This window comes from Ctenopharyngodon idella, chromosome 24, assembly GCF_019924925.1.
Source record: "Ctenopharyngodon idella isolate HZGC_01 chromosome 24, HZGC01, whole genome shotgun sequence".
Lineage (NCBI taxonomy): Eukaryota > Metazoa > Chordata > Actinopteri > Cypriniformes > Xenocyprididae > Ctenopharyngodon > Ctenopharyngodon idella.
In genome coordinates, this window is record NC_067243.1 from 11,006,456 (window position 1) to 11,030,911 (window position 24,456).

Sequence of the window (24,456 nt, forward strand, 5' to 3'; positions counted from 1 at the left end):
GTAACCATATCACATTTATTTTCTAAATTGTCATAATTTTATCAACCTTGAGGAGGACATTAGCATATCTCTAAACTAATTTCTCATTTTAATTTCATAGTTTTAGTTTAATAAAGTTTTTTCCTTTTGATTTTGGAGTGAACCTATATGTGATGTGATCCTGCGAAAACCCATCACATGGTGAAATTTTACTTATCACAGGTTTCAATATCATATGAAAGCTGGATTTTCTTTCCAAATCTGTTTTTACTTCTTTCATAGCTTGTCTGTAACAAAAGTTATGGTTATCTGAATCGGCTGATCGCTCTGATTTTCAGGAACATAATTTTGAGAAAAACAGGTTTTAATAACTGTCACCCCCTTTTTTCGCACAGACATGAAAATGCACTATCCAAACATAAATGGTTGTAATTCAAGAATGCTTTGGAATATAGACCTAAGGTTGGTCTTGTTTTAAAGAAGACACTTGTCAGATTATTTTAGAAGTGAAATAAATTAGGAAAGTGAAATAAAAAAAAGTTATAGAAGTTTAAGTTTATGAAAATGTAAAAATATAATTGTTTATATTTTATAATAACATATTACAAAACATGTTTTACTCTTAAACTGCTAGAAAATCAAAGCCAAAAATGTCAACATTCCAAATTTTAGGTTGAAATATTTCAAAAATGAGCTTTCAGTAAGATTTTGTTTGGGCGCAGTACCAAACTTTTTCACTAGATGACATCCAAGCTCCATTACTGTAAGGGCGCCTCAATTTATTTGAGTGATCCATATATTTCCATATTTTCATACTTTTTATGAAGTAGACATCCTATTCAGAAGTAGTATGTGCAGTTTGGCAGTATTTGATTTGAATTCAACCGCTAATAAACACATAATTAGAACGTTTGTTCATTATAGCTCCGTTCTCACGATAACATTGCATTAGAAAAAAAACTCTTTGCGTGTTGTAGTTTACAGGAAATTTGCATTAATACACCTTCATTCTACATGTTATGTTGTTTATTTTGATAGGTGAACTGTCTTTGTAGTGTTAAGAGAGGGAAAGCTATGGCAGATTTTTTTCACCTCCACCGGGTGTGCTCTTGAAAAGTAACATTAGAGAAAGACTTGCCACTATAAATTGCTATTTTTCTGCACTTAACAGGCAAATTTTGCCAAGATATCCTCAGATATGATAGACAAGATGTTATAGAATAATAATTTAATGAAAACCCAATTTTGACAAAAAAAAAAATGACATTCAACCTATTTTTTGACTACTGAAAACGTTCCGTCGTGACATCCGACGGGTTTTCCTAGATCGCATCACATATGTTCTTGGCAGCTGTTGTGAGATTCACCTGCAGAAAATAAACGTAATACTTACGTTCGAGTTGTACAGAACAGATTTTTTTTGTTTATACATTTATATTCGCTGGTAAACAGTCACAGTCATCGACGTGACATTTCTCAGTGTCTCTCTCTTTCCTCATGGGGAAAGTTGTGATCAGTATTGATTAGAAGGTGAAGGATTCGTGTTTAAACGGATCTATAGCTGAGGCTTTCTAAACAAAGTGTTAGGTAACAGACTTTCTGTTGGTGTTCGCATTCATTTCGTTTATTGCCTTGATTATCAGGCTTCTGGTCTGTTCTGGAGCAATATTGACTCTCGAAGACAAGTTATTGAAGGCACACAAAACCTTTAAGTGCATACACTTAATGTAAACACACGGAGCAGTGGCTGGGTCAAAACAACAGAAGTCTCCTGAACACAATGAGAGTTGTTTCAATACTACACAAATAGAAAAGAAAAGAAAAATGTTTCTCCTAGACATCACTTCATTAGATGGAGAGCAAAGAGAGACTTACATCTTATTTATAGTGTGTCCCTTCTAGGGTTTCATAAGATATCACAACATTTTTTCAAATTGTGCTCAGATTTGCCAAGATGCCAAAGTCTGCAATTGAAAGTCAGAGGTCAAAATGAACTAGTGGTGATGTTGTTAACTAAAACTAAAACTATTAAAAAGCATTTTCAGTAATTGAAATAAAGCTGAAAAAAAAAAAAACATAATCTAAATATTAGATTAAAAACTTTAAAAAAAAAAATTGGAAAGTTTTGGCAACAAAAAAATAAGCTAAAGTTAAAGTAGGCTGACTAAAATTACTAAAACTAAAATAAAAATTAAAGCTAAATAGAAATATTTTAAAAAGCAGAAACTAATAAAAAGCACAAAAATTACTAAAAACTAAACAAATAAAAACTAAACATAAAAATATTTATAAATACAATAATAGTATGCAAATAATATTAAAATAACACTGACATAAACATTTCTCATCAAATTCTACAAAATACCAAAAATTATATGAGCTATGCTATCCACATTAATTAAATCCTTAAACTTGCTGAAAGCATTTTTTATGGAATGACACAGAAAATATTCATATAATATATTACATCTTACTAAATTAGAGGTGTCAGATTCTTTGTTTAGAAATTTTCTGTCATTAATCTTGCATGTTCACACTACAGCCCATATATGGGAAGCAGGAAGTTTGCTGTTGAAGTAGGCGGGTTTTGAAAAGAGGGGACATGTCTAACAGTCCCAGAGTGGCTAATATCACTTACTGCACCTTTAAATGAAGCATCAAAGGGATTTAATGTCTCCTGAGCTATTAAAGAGCAATCTTTGAGCAATAAAATGCCCCTCTGGGCTGGCTCAGATCACCTAACTGGGGACTGATAAGTTTACATCTATTTATCTGTCGGTTTCAGTATAGATTTGAGTGTGCATTTGTGGTTAAGTATATATGTGCCTTCTACAGAACCATATGGCAGCACTGGGGGCAAAATAACAACAGGACCTTCTCTGGGAGTCTGTGAAGAGTTGAGGACATTGTTTTTGCACCAGATTCCCTTTGTAAGCTTTGTGTGTGTGTGTGTGACCTGAAAGCTGCTCAGCAGTAGGCAAGCTTAACCTAAAGACACGGTTGCTTAACCCCCCTCACACATGTGTGTAAGTGTGTGTTTGTGCGGTAATGCGCATGTATACAGCATGCACAGCTGCAAAGTACCACACGTTCATTTGCTACACTCTTCCTTTTCCTGTTCTTGAGCACCGACGGCCCTGTCTGTCACTCTGAGTCGGACGGCTCAAATTCTTGCCTGTGCTCGCTGCGGGCTGTCAAAATCAGCCCTCTCAGAAAAAATTATGAGATTTTTCCTCACGTCTATGCAGCCGACACAACGGTGCAGTGCAGATTAGGCGGCAATGATGGATAAAACCCTCGAAATTATTAATCCACAGATTGGGTGTGTGTGCAGATGAGGTGAGTGTGGATGCAAAGGGATTATTTGTACATGATGCTCTGTGTTATGGGAAACTGCTGTATGCTTATGGAGTAAAATACATGTGGGACATTAATCTGTGCTTTAGCTTTAGTAGTATTTTTAGAGAACTTTGTGTGAGAAAGGTCTTTTGTATGTGAAAATCAGCAAAGACACCTCTTTCACATGAAACGGTGTTCACAACCCATATTATTTCCATAATGTGGCATGGAACTTGATTTTAGCTATTGTGAATTGATTATGCTAACAATATGACAGGTAAATATAATGTTAATTCTCGAGTAAACAACTGGACGTCAGATTTGTGAAAGTGTCTTTCCGTACTCATTATTTTGTTTTGTGACATCAGTGGCTGTCAGCATAATTATATACCCACACCAGTAACATAAATTTCCTGGTTATGTCAAAGATGGACCTACCCACTTTGATCTTTGGCGAATCTTTTGATCATTTAGGTCAGGGTTTCAGGAGCATCTGCCACAAAAAAGGCAACCTGCAACTCAACATAAAAAGGCAGCTAAGTTTTAAAAGCACAATGGCTGCAAAGCTTAATTTATATATTAGTTTATGCTATTATCTTGTATATTTTAGAATAACTGAAATAATTAGAACTAATTATAATAATTAAGGTATAGCAGGGGGTTGTCACGTCTGGTTAGGTTATGTGTCATGTTCTCAGTTCATGTTTTCATGTCTTTTATTTTGGAGTTGATTTGTGTTGTGTGTTTTCATGTCCCACTCATGTGTTTCATGTCTGTTTCTTGCTGGTTCTTGTGTCATGTTTTCATTGTTTAATTGTCTTATATCAGTTCTGTTCTCTTATTGGTTCATGTTCATTAGCCCTATTCGGACGATAATTGTTTCTCATGGGGACATAAGGTATTTTAACATTTACATTAAATACAAGAAAATGGGTAGTCACATGACATAGAAGAAAATGGGTAGTCACATGACAAAAACAACCAATTACAAACAGAACTGCTAAAAAAAAGTTCTAAAAAAAGAAATATCGCAATATATTAATATAATATCGCATTTTTTTTACAGTGTCTGTGATTTTATTGCTAGTCTGTGATTTTATTGCCATCCGTATCCAGAATGTCAGTGTTTTTCTCCCACCACTAGGGCTGTGTATCGCCAAGAATCTGACGATACGATATGTATCACGGCGCAGGGGTTACGATACGATATATTGTGATATATTGCGAAACTGTAAGAAAGGCGATATATATTGCGATATTTCTTTTTTTTTTTTTTTTTTTTAAACAGTTCTGTTTGTAATTGGTTGTTTTTGCCATGTGACTACCCATTTTCTTGTATTTAATCCCCCATGTTTGCCATGTTTCCTTGTTGCAGATTAAAGTTTGTTACGCTGTTCCATGTTCCACATGCCAGGTCATAGTTTATTGTCTCATGGTTTATGTCTTTGATTTAGTTTTGGATATCACCACTGTAAATAAACTGCACTTGGGTTCTCTACACCATCGATTTCATATGCTCCATGCCAGCTAATGTTACAGGAGTAAAAGACCCTTTTCTGTTTCAAATACTTTCCTAAACATCTGTTTTTGCACTGCAAAAAGGTCCTGATCCATGATTTCACTGCATGCTGTAATGAGAAAAGAGATAATTAAATAACCATTTAATACATTTTAAGATTTTTGTATTTAATGAGATTTATTTTTAATTTATGACATATAAATTTTGAGATAAAAGGCTTGTTTATGATTTTCAGCTTTGTTGAGGTGATTAAATATCAAATAAGTGGAGGAATAGTATTAGGGGTACAAATGCCCCTAGTTGAATGGGTTAAAAAAACATATTAAAATTTTTTCTTATGTTTTTTTTAGCTCCATTGCACTAATTATATTTATTTTAATTATATTTAACAATTATAAATCATACTGAATAAAGGGCTTAAAACAAAATAACTGCAACACCTCACTGAGTTCATTGTTCAAGAACAAGGCAAATTTAATTGCAACAAAGACAGAGAATATTTTTCTATATCATCTTTTATCACTGTAATTGTTTCTCTGTGAGGTTGCAATCTAATTTTACTCATCATCTACTCCATTTGTTTGTATGTGTCTGTTTCTGCCTGTTTATTTCATGAGCAACAGCCACAAAATCACCATCACTCTACAAAGGGACTTAGTTATCATATTTTATAGTGACACCTGTGCAGTGGTAGCTTTTTAAATGGTAATTATCCTAATTTCTCCTTTGTTAAAATCAGTAGGTCATCATTCGGGATAATAAGCTACATCTGGCAGACCTCTTTCTTTTTAAATCCCACTGTAGTTGCACAGTTTGAATAAAGAGCATGTACTGTATAAAGGTCAGTTGTATTTCATATGAGTATTTATTTTATTTTATTTACAAACAATAAGCAATATATTAAATTACATATTTTACCAAACCCATTTCGAAACACAGATGCAAATGAAGCACTTTTAGCAGCAAAGAAAAGGGGAAAAAAAAGCCAACATTCTTACATTGCAGGCCACATTTGGTGACCTGACACTCTGCATTCTATGAAAAGCTATTATTATTTATTCTTCATAATGATTTCCAAAACGTTTAAAATTTTACTGGGATCCAATTTGTTGATTGCACATTATCCTCTACTTTCATCTGATTGCCTGTGTATTCTGTTCCCCCCTCCCCTTGGTTGTCTGCAGGCTCTGCTCTGACGAGGCCTCCCCTTCCCGTGCCTGGAATATTCTGGATCCCAGGAGGGTTTTTTAGTCATCACTATGAACAGATTCTTTAGGAGACTCTAGCATTGCAGACCCCCACTAAGGAGGGAAGAGGCTGGGCACGGAGCCCCTTATATCCCGTATTCAAAGTTGGACATAGCAAAGGACCCAAGAACCATGTAGTGTAACTCTTCCCACCACAGGGGGGCGGGTTAAGTTTTTAGTTCTTTTTTGTACTGTTTTTTTTTTTTTTTTTTGGGAGTTGGTCTACAAGGTGAGCCAGAAATGGTCTTGCATACCTCTCCCTACCCCAGTGCCTTCCTCAGCTTTCTGAGTCGTCTGTCTTGGGCCTTTGTTTTCCCTTGCTACTGGCTGTTGGACCGGTTGTTGGCCTCCTGTGTAGCAACATCACTGGAGAAACGTAGACGCTCCCAGGATCCCTGCTCTTTTCTGGCACTCGGGGTCCTGATCTCTACACCTCTCTACCTGGTGCTGTTACTGGTGTCCTTACCCTTCGCCTTAATTGGCTTCCTCTTGTGGGCCCCACTGCAGACCATCAGGAACCCCTACATCTACTCTCACCAGAAACCAGACAAGCATGGTGCCGAGCAGGGAGCATCGGCTGGAACCGAGGCGGCACTTGCTGAGTGGCGTCCACAAGGTCGCAGCTTTTGCTTTGGCAGTGCCAATGTTTGCCTGCTGCCAGACTCACTTGCACGCTTCAACAACCTCGCGGACACTCAACGCCGAGCTCGGGAAGTGGGCAAGCGGATCCGTAATGGTGCCAGCAGACCCCAGATCAAGATATATATTGATTCGCCCACCAATACTTCAATTAGTGCGGCATCCTTCTGCAGCTTGGCCACTCAGGGCTTCCGTCGCACCTCTTCTTTGGACCATCGTCCTGAGCCTGTGGTCACCACTGAAACTGAGACTGAGGCCTTAACCGAGTGTCCCGTTCACCCCTCAGGAGGTACAAGCTCGGATTGCCCCATCCACAGCACTGAAGCCCAGAATTCCTCAGAGTGTCCTCTCCACTCCAATGCAGAAGAGCATGCTCCAGATTGTGCTGTCCACCAGTTTGCAGACCCACAGTCAACTGGTGAGTGTCCAGTACATAGCAACATCATCCAGAACTCAGAAGACTGTCCTCTCCATCCGGCTGGAGTGCAAATCAGCATCACCTCTCCTGATTCTGAGCCAGTCGAGGATGAAAAAGGAAACCATCAGACCGGGGACGGGGATACGGGTAGCCTAGAAAGCCGCACAGCCTCTCGGGAATCCCTGGTTCGCTTCCACGCAGCTGATGGAGGCATATCCCCCAACAATACCCTTTCACAACACCGCACCTCAGTCTTCAAAAGACCGATCGGGCGCAAGCGCCGTCACGGCGATGACGGCTTTGACCATGAGATCTCTGCCTTTTTCCCAGCCAACCTGGACTTCCTTTGTCTGCAGGAAGTCTTCGACAGGCGGGCTGCAGACAGGCTCAGGAGGCAGCTGCACCGCTATTTTCCCTTTGTGCTGAGCGATGTGGGACGCTATGGCTGGAAAGGCTGTTGCTCAAGGTTCAAGTTCTTGAACAGCGGGCTTCTGTTGGCCAGTCGCTACCCTATTTTGGATGCCCATTATGAATGCTTCCCCAATGGGCGCAGCGAGGATGCTCTGGCTGCTAAAGGAGTTCTTTTTGCCAAGGTGAGCTTCTTATACTCCTTTAGTATGGCTTTATTTAGACTTAGCATGTCAAAGTTTAAGCTATTTGCCTTGATTGGAGTCTTTGCATTTGTTATATCCAAGATACTGTATTCCTTCTTTTTAATTTCTGTTGGTTTATGCTTCACCCTACCTTGATGTAAATTGCATGTGAACCAGTGCAGCTTTCAACTTGATTAACTGCATCCCGAGACCTGCAATGTACAGGGATCTCTAAAAGTTTTAGTTTTGTATTAAACCAATTCATTTTGATTGTCAAAAATGTTTTATACCTGCTGTATAACATTTGATGCATGTGGTTGATATCGAAATGAAACATTAGGGCTTGTTCCAGTTCTTGAACGTTTCATGGCATGTGTCTGGAGTTGAAGTTGGACTCGTGGTTTGAGCATACACAAACAACCTGAATAATTTACAACTAGCCCTTTGTAGCCCAGAGGGCTTGTTTGAAACACTCATCTGTCATGCTTTCAGAAACGCAGGCTTCCTGTCTTTGTTGAACCATAGTTGGATGTACAGCTCTGATGCATTATATATGTCTTAATGGAGCTGTGCACTTATGCTGAGTAGATATTACAATTCAAGAAGTAGTTTCACTCTGAAACAGTATTGTATGCTCATTTTAGTCTGGATATTGTAAAGACAGGGTCATTAGTCTTGCAGCTGCTGTTGCTAGCATTCTACATAAAGTTTATATAAGAACTTGTGAATATATGGTCTAGCAACTGATGGATTATGAACTATGGTGGCATTTAATTAAAATGATGAAAGTCCAGGCCAGTGGTCCTATTGATCTTCATGTACTCTAGAACATACCACATACTTAGCGTTAGTGTTGTTAAAAGTACTGACTTTGATACCAAGTCGATACTGAAATTTAAAAAACGTGATGCTTTGAGCACTGTTGAGTGGATTCGTAAACACCTCTGATTGGTCTTTGTGTTCACACACTCAACATAGGATTGGCTACAATGATCAACAATTGAAAGCGTTTTGGGAGTGGGAATGTATGTATCTGTGTAAGCACATGGTGAAGAGCATCATTAATGTCTATTACAACATGTTTTTGAAGCGTTGATCATTATAGCCAATCACAGACATATCTGTTGAGTGCGTGAACACAATGGCCAATCAGAGGTGTTTACGAATCTGCTCAACAGCGCTCAAAGCGTCACATTTCCAAATTTTAGTACCAACTTGGTATCAAAGTCGGTAGTTTTGACAACACTATTTAGCATAAGCAACATAGGTTTCATTTGAACTTTAGCTCTGTACCTATTTTAAAGCAACAAGCATTATGGGTGATTTTTTGTGAACTTTGAAAAACAAATTGTTCTGAATTCTTTATGAATGCTGCAATGAATTGAACCATTGAATATAAGTAGCGGCGTGCTAATTTTCAGTTTCAATTACAAGAAGTTTATTTGTTTATGCTAGCATATGGACAGTCTATGAGTACAAAAAGAAAGTTGTTGTGCTTTGCACACATGTAAGTGCTCTGGATTTTTGTGTATAATGACTTGAATGTTGAATGTTGATATTTGCTAACGTTTGCTTGTTGTGTTGTTGCATGCTGCTTAGCATGTGTGAACTTGTGTCTGTAGTTGTGCATGATATTATCTTAGGTTTTTGTTCGCGTAACCCTCATTTAGTGTGATGATGAGCACAGGCTTTTAGGGTTGAGATATCATTACTCTCTCAGCACTGTATCCGATTCTGGCCACATTCTGACCTCATCTCTTTTTCTGTCCAAAAGGGCAAGAGGCCAGCCGCCATTATTTGTCAGACAGAGCTGCTAAACGCTAACTTTGAATGTGTGTGAGAGAGAGAGCAGCCTGTTAAATATTGAGTACTGTACACAGAGAAACAGAAGGACAAAGCCTTTGCCCTGTACATGTACTCACTAAAGAGATGATTACTTGAATTGACGTTCAATCTTTCACGGGGGTGTAAGTTTAACCAAAGGCTTCTAGAAGTTATTGATGCACTTTGGAGACTCCTCCAAGGTCTGCAAACTGAACGTTTCACAAAAACAACAGAACTTCTGTCTGCTACTGAAAAATGTAGTCAGTAATGTTGGTACTTTTAGGTCATTACTCCCCAACACTGCTTTTCACCCCTGGGCATTATGAGTAATAAAAGGGTAGCTTTTGATAAATAAAGACAGACGAACCTCCGTCAAACAATTCGTAGAGGGGGGAGGGGTGTAAATTGGACAGGGGGAGAGAAGAGGGAGGGATGTGTGTGGAGTGGAGATATTAATTAAAAATGCTTCCCGTAGGAATGAGCAGCCCTTTAATTAGGGCCTTTCAGCATGTATGTTCAGCCCTCTTATTATTATTCAAGAGCTCTCCACACTCTTAACGTCAAGGATAGAACGCTCATTTAGGGTTTGCATGATCGTAGCAAATTGGTGACGTGTGTGTCAATACATTCCATGCCAGCTATAAGTATAGGAAAGTTTAAGTGTTTGTTTATTTGTTGGGAATTGTTATAGTGTCCTAATCAATGCGCTAAAGCTACACTGCCGTTCAAAGGTTTGGGGCCAGTAAGTAGTACTTTTATTCAGCAAGGATGCTTTAAATTGATCAAAATTGAAGACATTTAGGCCTATAATGTTACAGGTTTCTATTTCAAGTAGGTAAATGGTGTTATTTCGAACTTTCTATTCATCCTGGGAAAAAAAAATGTATCACTGTTTCCAAAAAACATTAAGCAGCACAACTGTTTTCAACACTGATAATAATAATTAATGGGTTTTTGAGTGCTAAATCAGCATATTGGAATGATTTCTGAAGGATCATGTGACACTGAAGACTGAAATAATGACTGCTGGAATCACAGGAGTAAATTACATTTGAAAATATATTAAAATAGAAAAGTTATTTTGAATTGTAATAATATTTCACAATATTACTGTATTTTTGATTAAATAAATGCAGCCTTGGTGAGCATCTTGATAATAAATCTGTGAAATCTCATTGGTCAAACATCTTGCTCTGTTTGGACAGACAAATTTCAGGACTTTCGTTGTTCTTTTGAAATGAATAAAACTATCCAGTCCACCCAGACCATTTATGGAAACTATGGCTATGTTCAGAATGCAGGTAAATGTGGCCCAAATCCGATTTTTTTGCTCAGATCTGTTTTTGTCACGACAGTATGAACGGCACAAACCACATGGAATCTGATCTTTTCGATTCTGATTTGGGCCACTTCCAAATGTGGTCCTAAATCCGATACAGGTCAGATGTTTTGCAATGCGCCCTCAGTCTGAACAGTCAAATCAGAATTCATGCCACTTTTACATCACTCTAGATCGACATTCGTCACAATTCTGCACTCATGGGAGTCTATTCAAAGATTTTACATACCCAAAGCTATCAAGACAGTTGTGAAAGGTAGTCAGTGAAGCAAAGTGATGTTTCAGAACAGTATCATAGTGACAGCTCTATATACAAGCAAAACATCATAAATGTTTAAAAACTGTTCTGTTCGCACTGGAATCTGAAACTGGCCACTTTTAAAACAACAATGTGAGCAGAATCGGAATTGAGCATTAAGTGTGAACGTAGCCTAAGTTGCAAAATAAGGTTGTTTATATATAGAAGTTTTAAAGGTACAGTATCAAAAACAGTTTGTTTAAATCTAAAGGTCAAAGTTCATGGAACAAATCTCCATTAATAGTGCATAAAACAATTCTTACACAAGTTGTCATGTTTAGTTCAATGGGATAATTATGTATGAATGGATTTATGAGTGACATACTTATAAATTTGTTCTGCTTGTGTTTTGTGAATGAGGCCCAGAGAGGGCGTAAAATGGTTGTATAATACTTAATTACTGTTTTTATTGCAAGAAAATTTGACTGCTATTATACATAGTGCTCAGGAGGAAAAATTAAAGTGCTGAAGGATTGCAAAATTGTCCCTTTAAAACTTGGAGATTGTACAGCAATCAGTGCCGCCTTTCAGCGGTAAAAGACCATGACCCACTGCTCCTGCTGCGGTCAGCTCTATTTGCAATGCATTGTTAGTGTAAAGTACTTGCCGTCTTCAGATTTAGTCATGTCTTTGCTGTGTGTGTGTTATCAGCTCAGCATTCAAGCTGCCAGTAGGAGTGGATTAGAAGAACGGGAGGAAGTTCGTTAGACTGCCAGCCTCTGTGCGTGTGCGTGTGCGTGTGTGTGTGTGTGTGTGTGTGTACTGAACTTACTTAGCCAGCCGACTGTTTCTCCTTTGGGCAAATAATCTTTAACCTTATAAGAGATCCCACAAGTGGCAGACACATTCCAATTAGCATACTGCTCATTAGCACTTATTTGCATGTATGCACACACAATCAAAACACACCACCTTACATGGACTTTAGCTCTGATAAAACATTGTGCAAGGTCACACAACACCCTTGCACACACATAAGACACTAGGAGTGTCACAATAGCAATATTTCAGTATCCAAAACCAATACCAGTGAAATTTCACATTTTTCAATATCAATTTTGATACCACATTCCTTTTTTTTAATTATACAATTTATTTTGTATGGTATTAATGATTGCATTTAATATATGTGACCTTTTTGGTGCTGTTTGATTAATATAAACCATTCTGATTCTAATGTACAGATAAGCTATTTTTGACATACATGCTTTTTATTTTTTTGTCCTGCCTAACTGACTGTGTTTACTTTAATACCTTGGCAAAATATGTATTTTTTTATAAATAAATATTTTTTATGTATTTGAATTGCATATAAAATTTCCATCCATTTAGATTACACAGTTAACATAAACAAACTAATAATCTTAATGTGATTTGTCAGTCATAACTAAAGTAAGAGATGGGTTTTTTTTATTCCAAAGGCCTTAATAATAATGAAAAACAAAGATATGACATCCAAAGTATGTAAGGTATCTTAACATGTAATAAATGTATATATTTTTTATTCTGGCATGATTTTATAACATCATATATCAACATAGTGCAAAATGGTATTAAAATTATGTGTAGAAGTCGTTGCTTTGTTATAAGAAAGAATGTCCGGAAAAATTAATTTCATTGATGTCATTTGGAGTAACCAATACAAAGAGACCATTTTGGATCAACTCATGCAGTCAATATCATGTGACAGGATGTGACATCATTCAGACAACTGCAAATGGCCACATGGTCATGAAGCAAAGTAACTAACTCTCTCTTAACTATTTGAAAAATTCATGTTTTCATTTGCTCATACGCATGTCCCGAAACATCAGGTCATTCGGTACAACCGCTATAAAACATGGAAAATGTTGTAATATTTTAAAAACTTGTACTAAATATAAAATGTTTGATTGTCCTTTTGCTAGCTAGCTAGATATCAGCCTGTTAGCATTGTTTGAAAATATCGTCATTCGGTATAACCAAAAGTGTCATTCGGTAAAACCGAAATTTTGGTTAAACCGAATGACTTTTTTGGTGACAAATTTTGTCCATCTTGTAAAAAATGACAAAAGCAGTGTTAATTGATTATTAAAACCACATAATCTCATTGATAACACTTAAAAAAACTTAATTATATCTCCATTATGTTTTTTTACACTTTTAAAAACCTTATTGGTCAACAACCCGGGTATAATTTCTGCACTTAAAAAGTGGCATAGTTTTAAAGGTATTTCATCTATTTAATTTAATTTAAATATTTATATTTTCAAAATGCATTTATTCAAATTGCTTAGAACCAACATAAATCTGTTACATTGTGAAAACAGTTACATTTATTCATTAGAAAATGAACATGGTTAAAATATGGCTAGCCATGGAACAAGCAATTTCCAATTACTTAAAATGTAAATTTTATTGATTTATTGATGATAAATATATAAACCTGTTTTTTGTGAATTTAAAACACATTCAGTTTATTACTATTACAGAAGTCTTGCCTTTTTCTTACCTGTTTCATTTATGTATGACTGACAAATATGCATCACATAAAGTTTATTAGTTTGTTCATGTTAAAACTGTGTAATCCAAAACTGTAATTGTAATTCAGATATATAAATCTTAAAATTAGGCAAAAAAAAAAAAAAAAGTATTTTTTAGTTAGGCATAATTTTATTTTATTTTATTTTATTTTATTATTGTATTTTATATGGACACATAAAATATTTTCAGCCCTTTGAGATACCTGCCTCCTCTAGTCTGTCACTGTAAACACACACACTTAGCCAAGCATGGATAAACATTTAAAATATTCATACGCTAGGACCCAGAAAGAGAGCTATGAAGCTATGGAACAGAAGAAGGCAATGAAGCTAAGTGAGGAAAAAGTGAGCAATGAAATGAAAGAGTACTAGCCCTGTTTGATTCAATGCAATGAGCTCATGGTAGAGATCACATGGTCAGACTCTCATTAGTGTAATTAAATCTACAAATAACCTCTATAAAGAACAATGACATTTATTATCACCCACTGCTGAAATGTAAAACTTACACTCTGTGGAGGGCCTCAGTATTTGGAAGAGGGTTGAAAAACTTTGTCCAGCCTTACTGTAGCTCTCAGCACTTTGAATAGGAGTCTTTGCTGAAAATGAGCCAATGTAAGTCATTGAATGAGTTACACTGAATGGGCCATCTGGATGAAAAAAGGACAGAGAGATGGCAGAATGAATAAACTGGCTAACTTTCACTATTTTACGTTTGCTGTCATTTAATGCTTACCTACAGTTAACACACACACACATATGTGTCCAAAATGGTAAGTGCTGACGTTGCATAATTAAATTTGCTCTTACTAGTCAATGTTCAGATTTTTAATATTGAATATTCAGTCCGTCTGCTCACTAATGTGCTGATATTATGCATGAACCGAAAAAGAAAAACAGGAAGAAATGTAGGGATTTTGTGCAGCTGGATAAAATGATGATATGAGCAGGTGTTGAACCGCTTAGAGCAGTGCATGCTCTGACTCTTACCTTTTAACATGGTCCCCAGACATCTAAGAGAGTTATGACAGAAGAAGCTGACAGAGAGAGAGTGTAACATTGCTCAGGGGTGTTTGACAGCACTTCATAACTGATTTTGCATTTCAGTAACACATTTGATGTGGCAAAGTTCTCACTCTTCAATCTCTTTTGTCCTCCTGCTCTATTCTCTCAGGTGCAGGTTGGATGCTCTGCTCAGGAACAACGGGTTGTTGGATATATCACTTGTACCCATCTGCATGCTATTGAAGGTAGGTGTCTACACACACACAGAGTAGACGGAGGGATTCGAGTCATATCATGTAGACTTAAAGGGTTAGTTCACCCCAAAATGAAAATTCTGTCATTAATTACTCACCCTCATGTCGTTCCACACATGTAAGACCTTCATTCATCTTCGGAACACAAATTAAGATACATTTGATGAAATCCGAGAGCTCTCTGAACATGTAATGCAAGAGTGGATGTCTCTTTATCATACCCGAAGTGATGCAAAACAATGCTTCATGAAAAATAAAGCGAAGACGACTAACGAAGAACAAAAAATTAACATAAAATACACTAGAATGCTGGATATACAAGCAAGAGTTGGTTGTTATTATAAGCAGGGCTTGACAAAAACACACACCAAATTTCAGCATTTCAGCAGTGGCGTGTACCGCAGTCACTCCTACTAGCCACTTTGGCGGGTTGAATTTTATATTTATAATATATACATATATATTTTTACATATATACAGTTGTAGTCTTTTAAAAAGCCATCTGAAATAATAAACTAAGTGCAATGTAGTGTTGTTAAAAATATTGATTTTTCGATACATATAGATACTGAAATTTCTGAAACGCTTCCAATACTCATTTTCCGCAGAATAGATACATGATACCAGCTGCACTTTCTCACTCTCTCATCTCTCAGACTGCGAGTTGACACACAAACCTGCTTCGCCCCTCACTCACTCATTTCATTTGCTCCGGATGAATATTGTTGGTGTAACAGGGCTTGAATTTTGGTGTGGGATTGCGCTTATTGCGCATAATTTTACTCATTTAGTTCTTTTTAGTTGCTTATTGCGCTTAAAGTCAAATACACACTAAATAATGTCAAAATGCCGGCCTTGGCAAGTATTCACGTAAACTCAGTCAATTATGTTTTAAGTGAACGTAAACAGTTGAGAAAGAAAACACATGTGTAACAGTATAATGGATCAGGTGTTAGGTCTTAAAGTGACAGCAGCATAATATACCTGCTGCCAAATTATGAGATAATATTAAAAATATCTATATGGCAGATTTTCCCCATGGTATCGATATCAAAATTGTGGCCAGTGAAAATGCTGAGTTGCTAGTAACTTTGGAAAACCACTAGCCACAGTGGCTGGTGAGCAAAAAAGTTAATGTCAAGCCCTGATTATGAGTATTATATCACAAAAACTATCTATAATATTGAATTGTTAAATCTGTAATTATTATGTTGTTTTTTAATGTTTATTTTTACAAATGATTTCACCTCAAATCAAGTTCTTAAATTAAGCTAATTATAATTTTAAAATAGTTGTTAATTAGTGAAGCTATTTTTTGTAGTCAGAACTACAAGGTTCCCACAATGTGGGTTTTTCAGGTTTTAGACACACTCATGAACCCCAGTGGAGTTGCGGTACTCTGACTAGAGCGCTGATGCTGAGTGATCCTGACAGGCTTGTCCCGACCCTACAGCTCATTCGCCACACATCTGAGTAGATTTCCACATAGAGCAGGGAAACGGTTATGTGTATGTGTGCGTTTTTGTGTGAACCATAAAAAACGAGTCTTCTCTGCTTTATCTCAGTAGCTTGTGTCATGCACACACACCTGAATCGGCACTTCACATGCAGGGCCTGTGACATCACTGCATGTTGACCCCTTGTTCTCCGCTCCGATTAATCAACGTATCCCGTTCGCCCACAGGGCTCCGGTTCCCATGACGACGGGCTCTCGACGTTCCTGGCGTCAGCCCTATTTAAGGCTCACGGTCTCTAGCGCTCATTTTTTACAAAGACACACTTGCTATTCCGGGATCCACCTACGCCTCCGTGTGTCTGCAACCCGTTCTAATTATAGAGCAGGGGCTATTTCAGGAGGATAAATGAAACATGAGGGAACGAGGCAAGAAACGGGGAAGAAGGCAAGAGAAACCTGATTATGCTGGAGATGATGCTGGGCAGGGACTTTCAGGGACAAGTGTAGTTCAGTTAATAGAGGAGACAGCGCGTCTCTGGATATTCTCAGTTGCATGTTTTCCCCTGTCACACACTGTATGTGAGTGTGTATTATAGACTTTGACAGTGCAGAGGCGGATTTAAGTTATTCTTCTGATGTACACACTTGCATGTGAGGTTACTTGCCTTGGAAATACCGAAATGTGGTTTCTTTTCTTTTGAGATTTCAAGGAGCCTAGAAGGAAATTTTATGGCTCATTGGCTGCTCTTTTATGTATAATGGAGTTCTAAATTGTTCACCTATGGCTCAATTATTATTATTTTTTTCAGAGAGAACTAAAAAAATGAATAATGAAAAACACAAAATAAAACCTGACACAAAGCGAAGCGGTCTTGTATGATCTTGAAGGAGTTTATTTTGTGACATTTACCAGATGAATGTGCATTTTCTCATTTGTTACCGTTCAAAAGTTTGAGGTCAGTAAGATTTGTTTTTTTTTTGTGTGTTTTTTTTAAGAAATTGAATGCAAGGATGCATTAAATTGATCAAATGCAGTGGTGTAACTTTGTTTTAAAAAGTGGGTGGGACAGTAATGTGTGTGGTGGGGGGGGGTGTATTGTAATTGTATCATTACAATAATAAATGCACAAAATTTATTGACATAGACCTCATGTTTAATATGATAGTTTTGTTCTTACATCTACTATAATACAATATATTGTTAGTCTTGAGGGTATTTACATTAGCCAATAAATACTTTGATCCACATTTGGTGTTGGATTGTCCTGATGGACTAGTGGTAGAACTTTTGTTCAGCGTGCCAGAGGTTCCGGGTTCTAATCCGCCCGCGTATAATTTATTTTAGTTTTTTCTCACTAAAACCAAAGATGTTCATCGGTGATTGTATATCAAGAGCAGGGGCACGTTTATGTGCATTTTGTTTTGTGATTTCACCGGAACGAATAGAGTCTCCGGCTGCAAAAGCGTTAAGTGATTGAAGCGCTCGTCCATGTGAAAACTGTGCACGAGCGCCAAGAGAACACTGTTGTGCCACTAATAACAGCGGCAACGAGCACTCAACATGATTTCAAAAACAACACATCCCAGTGCCAGATCGCCTATTATTTAACACAAACGAATTGCTAATCAACTACAGATGTTTCTTTTGTATTAGATACATCCGTGCCGCGAGATGTTTCAAAAAGTGGTAGGGACAATATCGCCCCTGGCAAAAAGTAGTGGGGACATGTCCCACCCGTCCCACCCGCAAATTACGCCTATGATCAAATGTGACAGTAAAGACATTTACAATGTTACAAAAGGGTTTTATTTCAAATAAATGCTGTTTTTTTTTTTTTTTTTACTTTCTATTTATCAAAGAATCCTGAAAAAATGTATGATGGTTTCCACAGAAATATGAAGCAGCACAACTGTTTTCTTGAGCAGCAAATCAGCATATTAGAATGATTTCTGAAGGATCATGTGACACTGAAGACTGGTAGTAATGATTAAAATATATTAAAATAGAAAACAGTTATTTTAAATTGAACTAATATTTCATAATATTACAGATTTTACTGCATTTTTCATTTAATAAATGCAGCTTTGGTGAGATTTCTTATACAAACATAAAAAAATCTTACCGACCCTAAACTTTTTAAAGGGGTCCTTGATAATGATTTCACTTTTTTAACTTTAGTTGGTGTGTAATGTTGCTGTTTGAGCATACACAACATCTGCAAAGTTGCAATGCTCAAAGCTCAATGCAAAGAGAGATTTTTTATTTTAAAGAATTCAATGTTTAAGGACTACAACAAACGGCTGGTAGGGACTACAATGAGCTTCTTCCTGGGTTAGTGACATTACATAAACCCTGCCCCCGAGAACACGCAACAAAAGGGGGTGAGGCCCTGTTGGGCTGCTTTAGAGAAGAGGAAGAGTTGTTGTAGTAGAGTGTTGTTGCCAGGCCGTCATTTTACACTGGACTGCTTCACAAACGAGGGTCAATTCAACGCTGCATTTGCACAAAAGATTAACATCAGTGTCCGACAATTTTGAACAATGAAAGACTGAACATCTTTACTGACAATTGTCATTTTGGCTGCATGAGATTCTCCAGTTTTGTTGTTGAGCAACTGAAGCGTGAGCTGTTAAAGCTCCGCCCTCTTTTGGAAAGGGGGCCGGGAGCAGCAGCTCATTTGCATTTAAAGGGACACACACAAAAATGGCGTGTTTTTGCTCACACCCAAATAGGGGCAAATTTGACAAGCTATAATACATGTAAAAGGAGGCGTTATAGGTTACCATTAATGGTAGTGTACATTACAAGTGAATAATATACTATTTGAAAATAGATGACTGCAGAATGCCATGATTGTCCAATTAGAATTAAGTAATCAAGTAAACAGTAATTGTTTTAACAATTACATTTGGTAACACTAGAGGTGCAGAAATTATACACTACACCTTTAAGAGATTTTTTTAAAGGTTATTTTTTACCATCAGCAGCACACACACTTCTAACTTCAGCAAGTGTTTGAGGTTTGCAATTAAATTGCTGTTCTTTCTCTCTTGTCTCACTTCCTCTCTCTCTTTTTCTCTTCTACACCGGCCACTGTCAGCTCCACCAAAGCAGAGAGGAGATGTTACAGAACATCTCCTCTTTTTCTATGCTTCACTGCTCTCTTGCGCTCTTCCTGTCTCTGTTTTCCCACCCTGGCCTCATTAAATTGCTACATCTGCCATTACTGCCTCGGAACGAGTGGAGAAAATGTGATAAACTGGATGCACCTCAGTGCGACGCTATTTCATTATATTACAGCGAAATCAAATGAGTTGTTTTGCACAATGCAATCCGTGCACTTTTTATTGAATAAAACCCTCCGTAAAATGAAATTCGTGCTTTTATTAGATTTTAGGTCTTGGTTGCTATTGTTTGTGTAAATCTGTCTTCCTCTCTCAGGTGATTCATCGGTGCGCTGCGAGCAGTTAGACATGCTGCTGGAGTGGGGCGCTGAGTTCAGGAGGACCACCTTGGGTCCCACAGACGAGGAGAAGGTTCTGGAAGATCAGGTGGCCTTCGACGTCATCCTCGGAGACCTCAACTTTGACAACTGCTCCTCGGGTACCAGCATTTTCTTCTTTAAAAACATCTGGGGGTTTTAATACTAAAGCAATAAGCAGGCTACGTGGAATCTGCAGATTTAGGATGTCCTTCAGTTCTTTATTTGTCTATTTGTTTTTAACCTATCTATCTATCTATCTACCTATCTATCTATCTATCTGCCTATCTATCTATCTATCTATCTATCTATTTATTTGGGGGGGGGGGGGGGGGGGGGGGGGTATAACAGCTGGGTTTAATATATTTTATCATCAATCAACAATCCCAATTTGACTCAGTTGGTTCATTTTTTGGAAAACTCGTGAGAAAAGACATTAATATTCAAATTAGTATTAATATAATATTATTATATTTTTATTAATTATTATTATTATTATTATTAATGATGATGATAATTATTACTAGTAGTATTAATTTTATTATTATTGTTATTATTATTATTGCAAAATTCTTTCAAGTTTTTTTGTTTTATTCATTCTAATAATAATAATAATAATAATTAATAGTAACATTATTAAGAATAGCTTTTTTATTATTGTTGTTATTGTATTAAAAAAATACAAATTAAAAATGTGAAGGAAACAGCAGAAGAATTATTATTATTATTATTATTGCAAAATTCTTTCAAGTTTTTTGTTTTATTAATTCTAATAATAATAATAATAATAATAATTAATAGTAACTTTAATAAGAATAGCTTTTTTATAACTGTTGTTAATATATTTAAAATATATATTTAGAAACTTGGCAGAAGAATTATTTATTATTATTGCAAAAAAAAAGTTCTTCCAAGTTTTTCACAATTGTATTTTTTATAATAATTTTAATAATAATAAGAAGAAGAACTACAATAAAAAGATTTTAATCTTTCACATTTTTTGTGTTTTTTTACATCATATTTTAGAGCCAGAACTGTATGCACTTTGTAATAATAATAATATATTTAATAATGTATAGTAGTAGTAATAATAATAATAATAATAATAATATAACAATAATATATAATGTTCAGAATAATAATATAAGAATAATTCAGCTTATTCAGCTTTTCTAAGGTATCTTGTAAAATTGCTTTGAATGTTAAATATTATTTTACTTAAAATAATGGAAGGAGGTGACCAACATTGAACTATCTTGTTGTGTATGACCAGAAGGAGGCAATGTAACGCTTTCTGAAACCCTTTCTGTTTACGTCTCACCATGTTTCTGTCATTCAGAAGATAAGCTGGAACAACAGCATTCCCTCTTCACTCATTATAAAGACCCCTGTCGTCTTGGTCCTGGAGAGGACAAACCATGGGCCTTAGGTGAGTTCAATAAAAAAATTAAAAATAAACAAATAAAACAAAAAAAAAAATGCAGGCAATGTCATAAATGCTTGGGAGTTGTGGGTTAGCGGATAGAGATCTGCACTTGTGGTTGACCAATGTGGGTTTTTCAAGAACTGCATGCAAATGCCATATCTAGAAAGGAGAGTGCTGAAAAATAGATCTATAGTGCAGATATATATCTATCGATCATATTTATATTTTACAGAAAAATAGCTGATACAAAAACATTCATGTGCATGTTATATCAACATCAAGATTTTAATGTTCAAGGAAAAAGTATAATGTAAGTGTATATATTAATACTTATATGTTATTATATGTTATGTTTTGTTATTAAATAGTTTATTTTTATATATATATTTTTTAAATATTTTATAGTTTTATTAAATATTTAATAGATTAAAAAAAACTTATTATAGCTTCTTTTTTTTTTAACCTATTCCAGACACACAAATAAATCATCGCTTGCAGTATGGTAACTAGATATTTTTTTTCCACAAGTGTCTCAATTTGTGTGAGATTTTAAAGTTGCCTCCATGAGCTAAATTAGATGTCACACGCCTGTGCTCACCGCGGCCGCACGCAGATGGTGCACTAGATGAGCTGGCAGGAGACCACAGTAGAGAAGTTCTTGCCCAGCCCCACTTCAGAAATAGATCTAACAGAGTGCAGGCTTTTAATGACACTTCTGATTTTAGTGGGCACCATTTGTGGGCGTGATCCACTTTTCTTTATAGCACACCCTGTTTTTTCTCTCCTCTGAGGTTCAAGGCCTGGTGAGGGTATTAAGATTGACACTATCTGTAAAAATGTAATGGAAAGACAACAATTTTGTTACACACACACACACACACACACACATATATATATATATATATATATATATATATATATATATATATACACACACACACACATTTTGGTATAATGTTTTCTGTTTTCTAGTGATGGGAGAAACAAAGGTTTTCAAAGCTTTGAATCAATTGAACCAATTGCTTTGCCAAATGATTCACTGTTTCAAAGCGTTTGAAACGCCACACGCCTGCCGGTCAAAACAGTGTAAATGCAACAAAAACACCTATCATCTATCAAATACAATTAATAAACTAATCATCTAATATCATTAGATATTAAGTGTCTGTGTAATATATGTTCTTCTATCAATTTTCAGGTCTTGTTTTGTTTGTTCTATGGATGGCTCAGCTAAACAGGCCAATAAGAGACTATTAACTGCTATTGTTCCTTTTAATTATACAAATGTCTCATTAAAACATTTACAAGTGCATAAAACTGATCAGAGATCAGGTAAAAACCATTGACACTTAAACTTGTTCAAGGGTTCAATGCTGGGGGGCGAATCTCAGTGAATCAGCGGTGAACCATTGAAATTTTGAAACGTTTCGAAACAGTTATGACGTAACGAAGCCTCGTTTACTGAAATCATGTGACTTTGGCAGTTTGAAACATGCTCGGAACCAATGATTCGAAACAAAAGATTCATAAAGGTTTCGAAGCAGTGTTTCAAAAGCACCCATCACTAATATTTTCTATATTATGTATACAATGTACTACATTTTATTACATTATTAATATATATATATATATATATATATATATAAACATTATTAAACACACACACACACACACACACATATATATATATATATATATATATATATATATAAATATACACACACACACACACACACAGGTACGTACTCATTTTGCTATTTGACTTTGCTATATTATATTTTCTATGCCCTTAGAAATGCACTGGGATTCAGAAGTAAAAAAAACAGTGGTCAAAAAGAGCACCTTCATGGAAAGTACTGGAACTATCAATCTGGCTATGCTAAAATTAGAGGAAATGCTTGGGTGGAGATGGCCAATTAGAATCATGTATATATGCATATCAGGACCACAGTCGTGACTCATACAGATTTCCCTTGAGCTAATTTTAATGCTGGTGTTACTCAGTCTGGTCTTACCCTTAAGAGACCTTTAGTGCACATAGATGTCAAATATCTGCTACTTCAACAATTTAAGGATTTTCAGTAGTCATACTCACAGGATATAAATATATTAAAAATCTAAGGGCCTGATTTACTAAACAGGGCAACTTAGCAATCTACCAAGAATTACCAGTGCAAATTAGCGTCTAGTAAGACATGCTTTTTTGGGCGGTAAATAAATACTAGTAAATTGACTAGCGCAAACCGTAGTAAATCACCTTGCATGATTCATTTAAAGGTGCAATGTGTAAAATGTTTGAGGATCTACTGATAGAAATGCAATATAATATACATAACTATGTTTTCAGTGGTACATAAAGACCTTACATAATGAACCGTTATTGTTTTTATTACTTTAGAATAAGCCATTTCTATCTCATACACTGCGGGTTCCCCCTCCATGTCAAGTCGCCATTATGCGCCGGCATGTTTCTACAGCAGCCCTAAATGGACATACACTCTACAGAGCGCGTTTAGTCACTATGTTGTTGTTCTTCTAAATCATTCATGTTTTTAGAGGCAGCTTGGATCGTCACTACGTTGAATACCCACAAAGTAGTAAGAAGAAACCTCATTGCTTCACACAGGGTATTCTCTGCTCTCTCGGACGAAGACATCTTTGTCTTGTGTCAGCCAGACGGCCACCGTACCTTCTCCAAAAGGGAGGGGTGTGCATCATTTTTTGCAGTTCGCAACCTCACCACTAGATGCCGCTAAAATGTACACACTGCACCTTTAAATACTCTCCTCTCATAAATCTTGCGTCTGAAAGGGAAACTCCTACAAATACATATGCAATAAGATCAGCCTGACAGTAGTTTTATAATGGCAAAAGAGGGTTTGTGCTGGTGCAAGCTGTTAGTAAATGTGGCCCATTATCTCCAGTTCATATATATAACCTGTATGTGTACGTGTTTGTTTACATATGCATATTGTACAGGTACATTGCTGGACACGAGTGGGCTATATGATGAGGAAGTCAGCTCACCAGAGAGCCTACAAAAGTAAGCTGAACACAAATACGTGTGTATATATAGATTCACGGTAAACATTTAGTCATTTAGCATTTTTCTGACA

At 36.3% G+C, this 24,456-nt stretch overlaps 1 protein-coding gene across 3 annotated transcripts in view; it reads left to right on the plus strand.

Annotated features, from left to right (window-relative positions):
- Positions 1 to 24,456, plus strand: part of smpd3 (sphingomyelin phosphodiesterase 3) — a 50,121-nt gene that overhangs the window by 19,665 nt on the left and 6,000 nt on the right. For 2 of the 3 annotated variants that reach the window (XR_007928292.1, XM_051884206.1), the window contains exons 2-6: positions 6,022 to 7,734; positions 14,892 to 14,967; positions 19,875 to 20,036; positions 21,254 to 21,343; positions 24,320 to 24,383. Coding sequence is in view for 2 of the 3 variants with exons in the window: in XM_051884206.1 (XP_051740166.1) it covers positions 6,325 to 7,734; positions 14,892 to 14,967; positions 19,875 to 20,036; positions 21,254 to 21,343; positions 24,320 to 24,383 (1,802 nt within the window). In the remaining variant the exon portion in view is untranslated. Of the gene's footprint in view, positions 1 to 3,091; positions 3,319 to 6,021; positions 7,735 to 14,891; positions 14,968 to 19,874; positions 20,037 to 21,253; positions 21,344 to 24,319; positions 24,384 to 24,456 lie in introns of those variants that run through there. The other variant, XM_051884207.1, reaches the window with a different exon arrangement.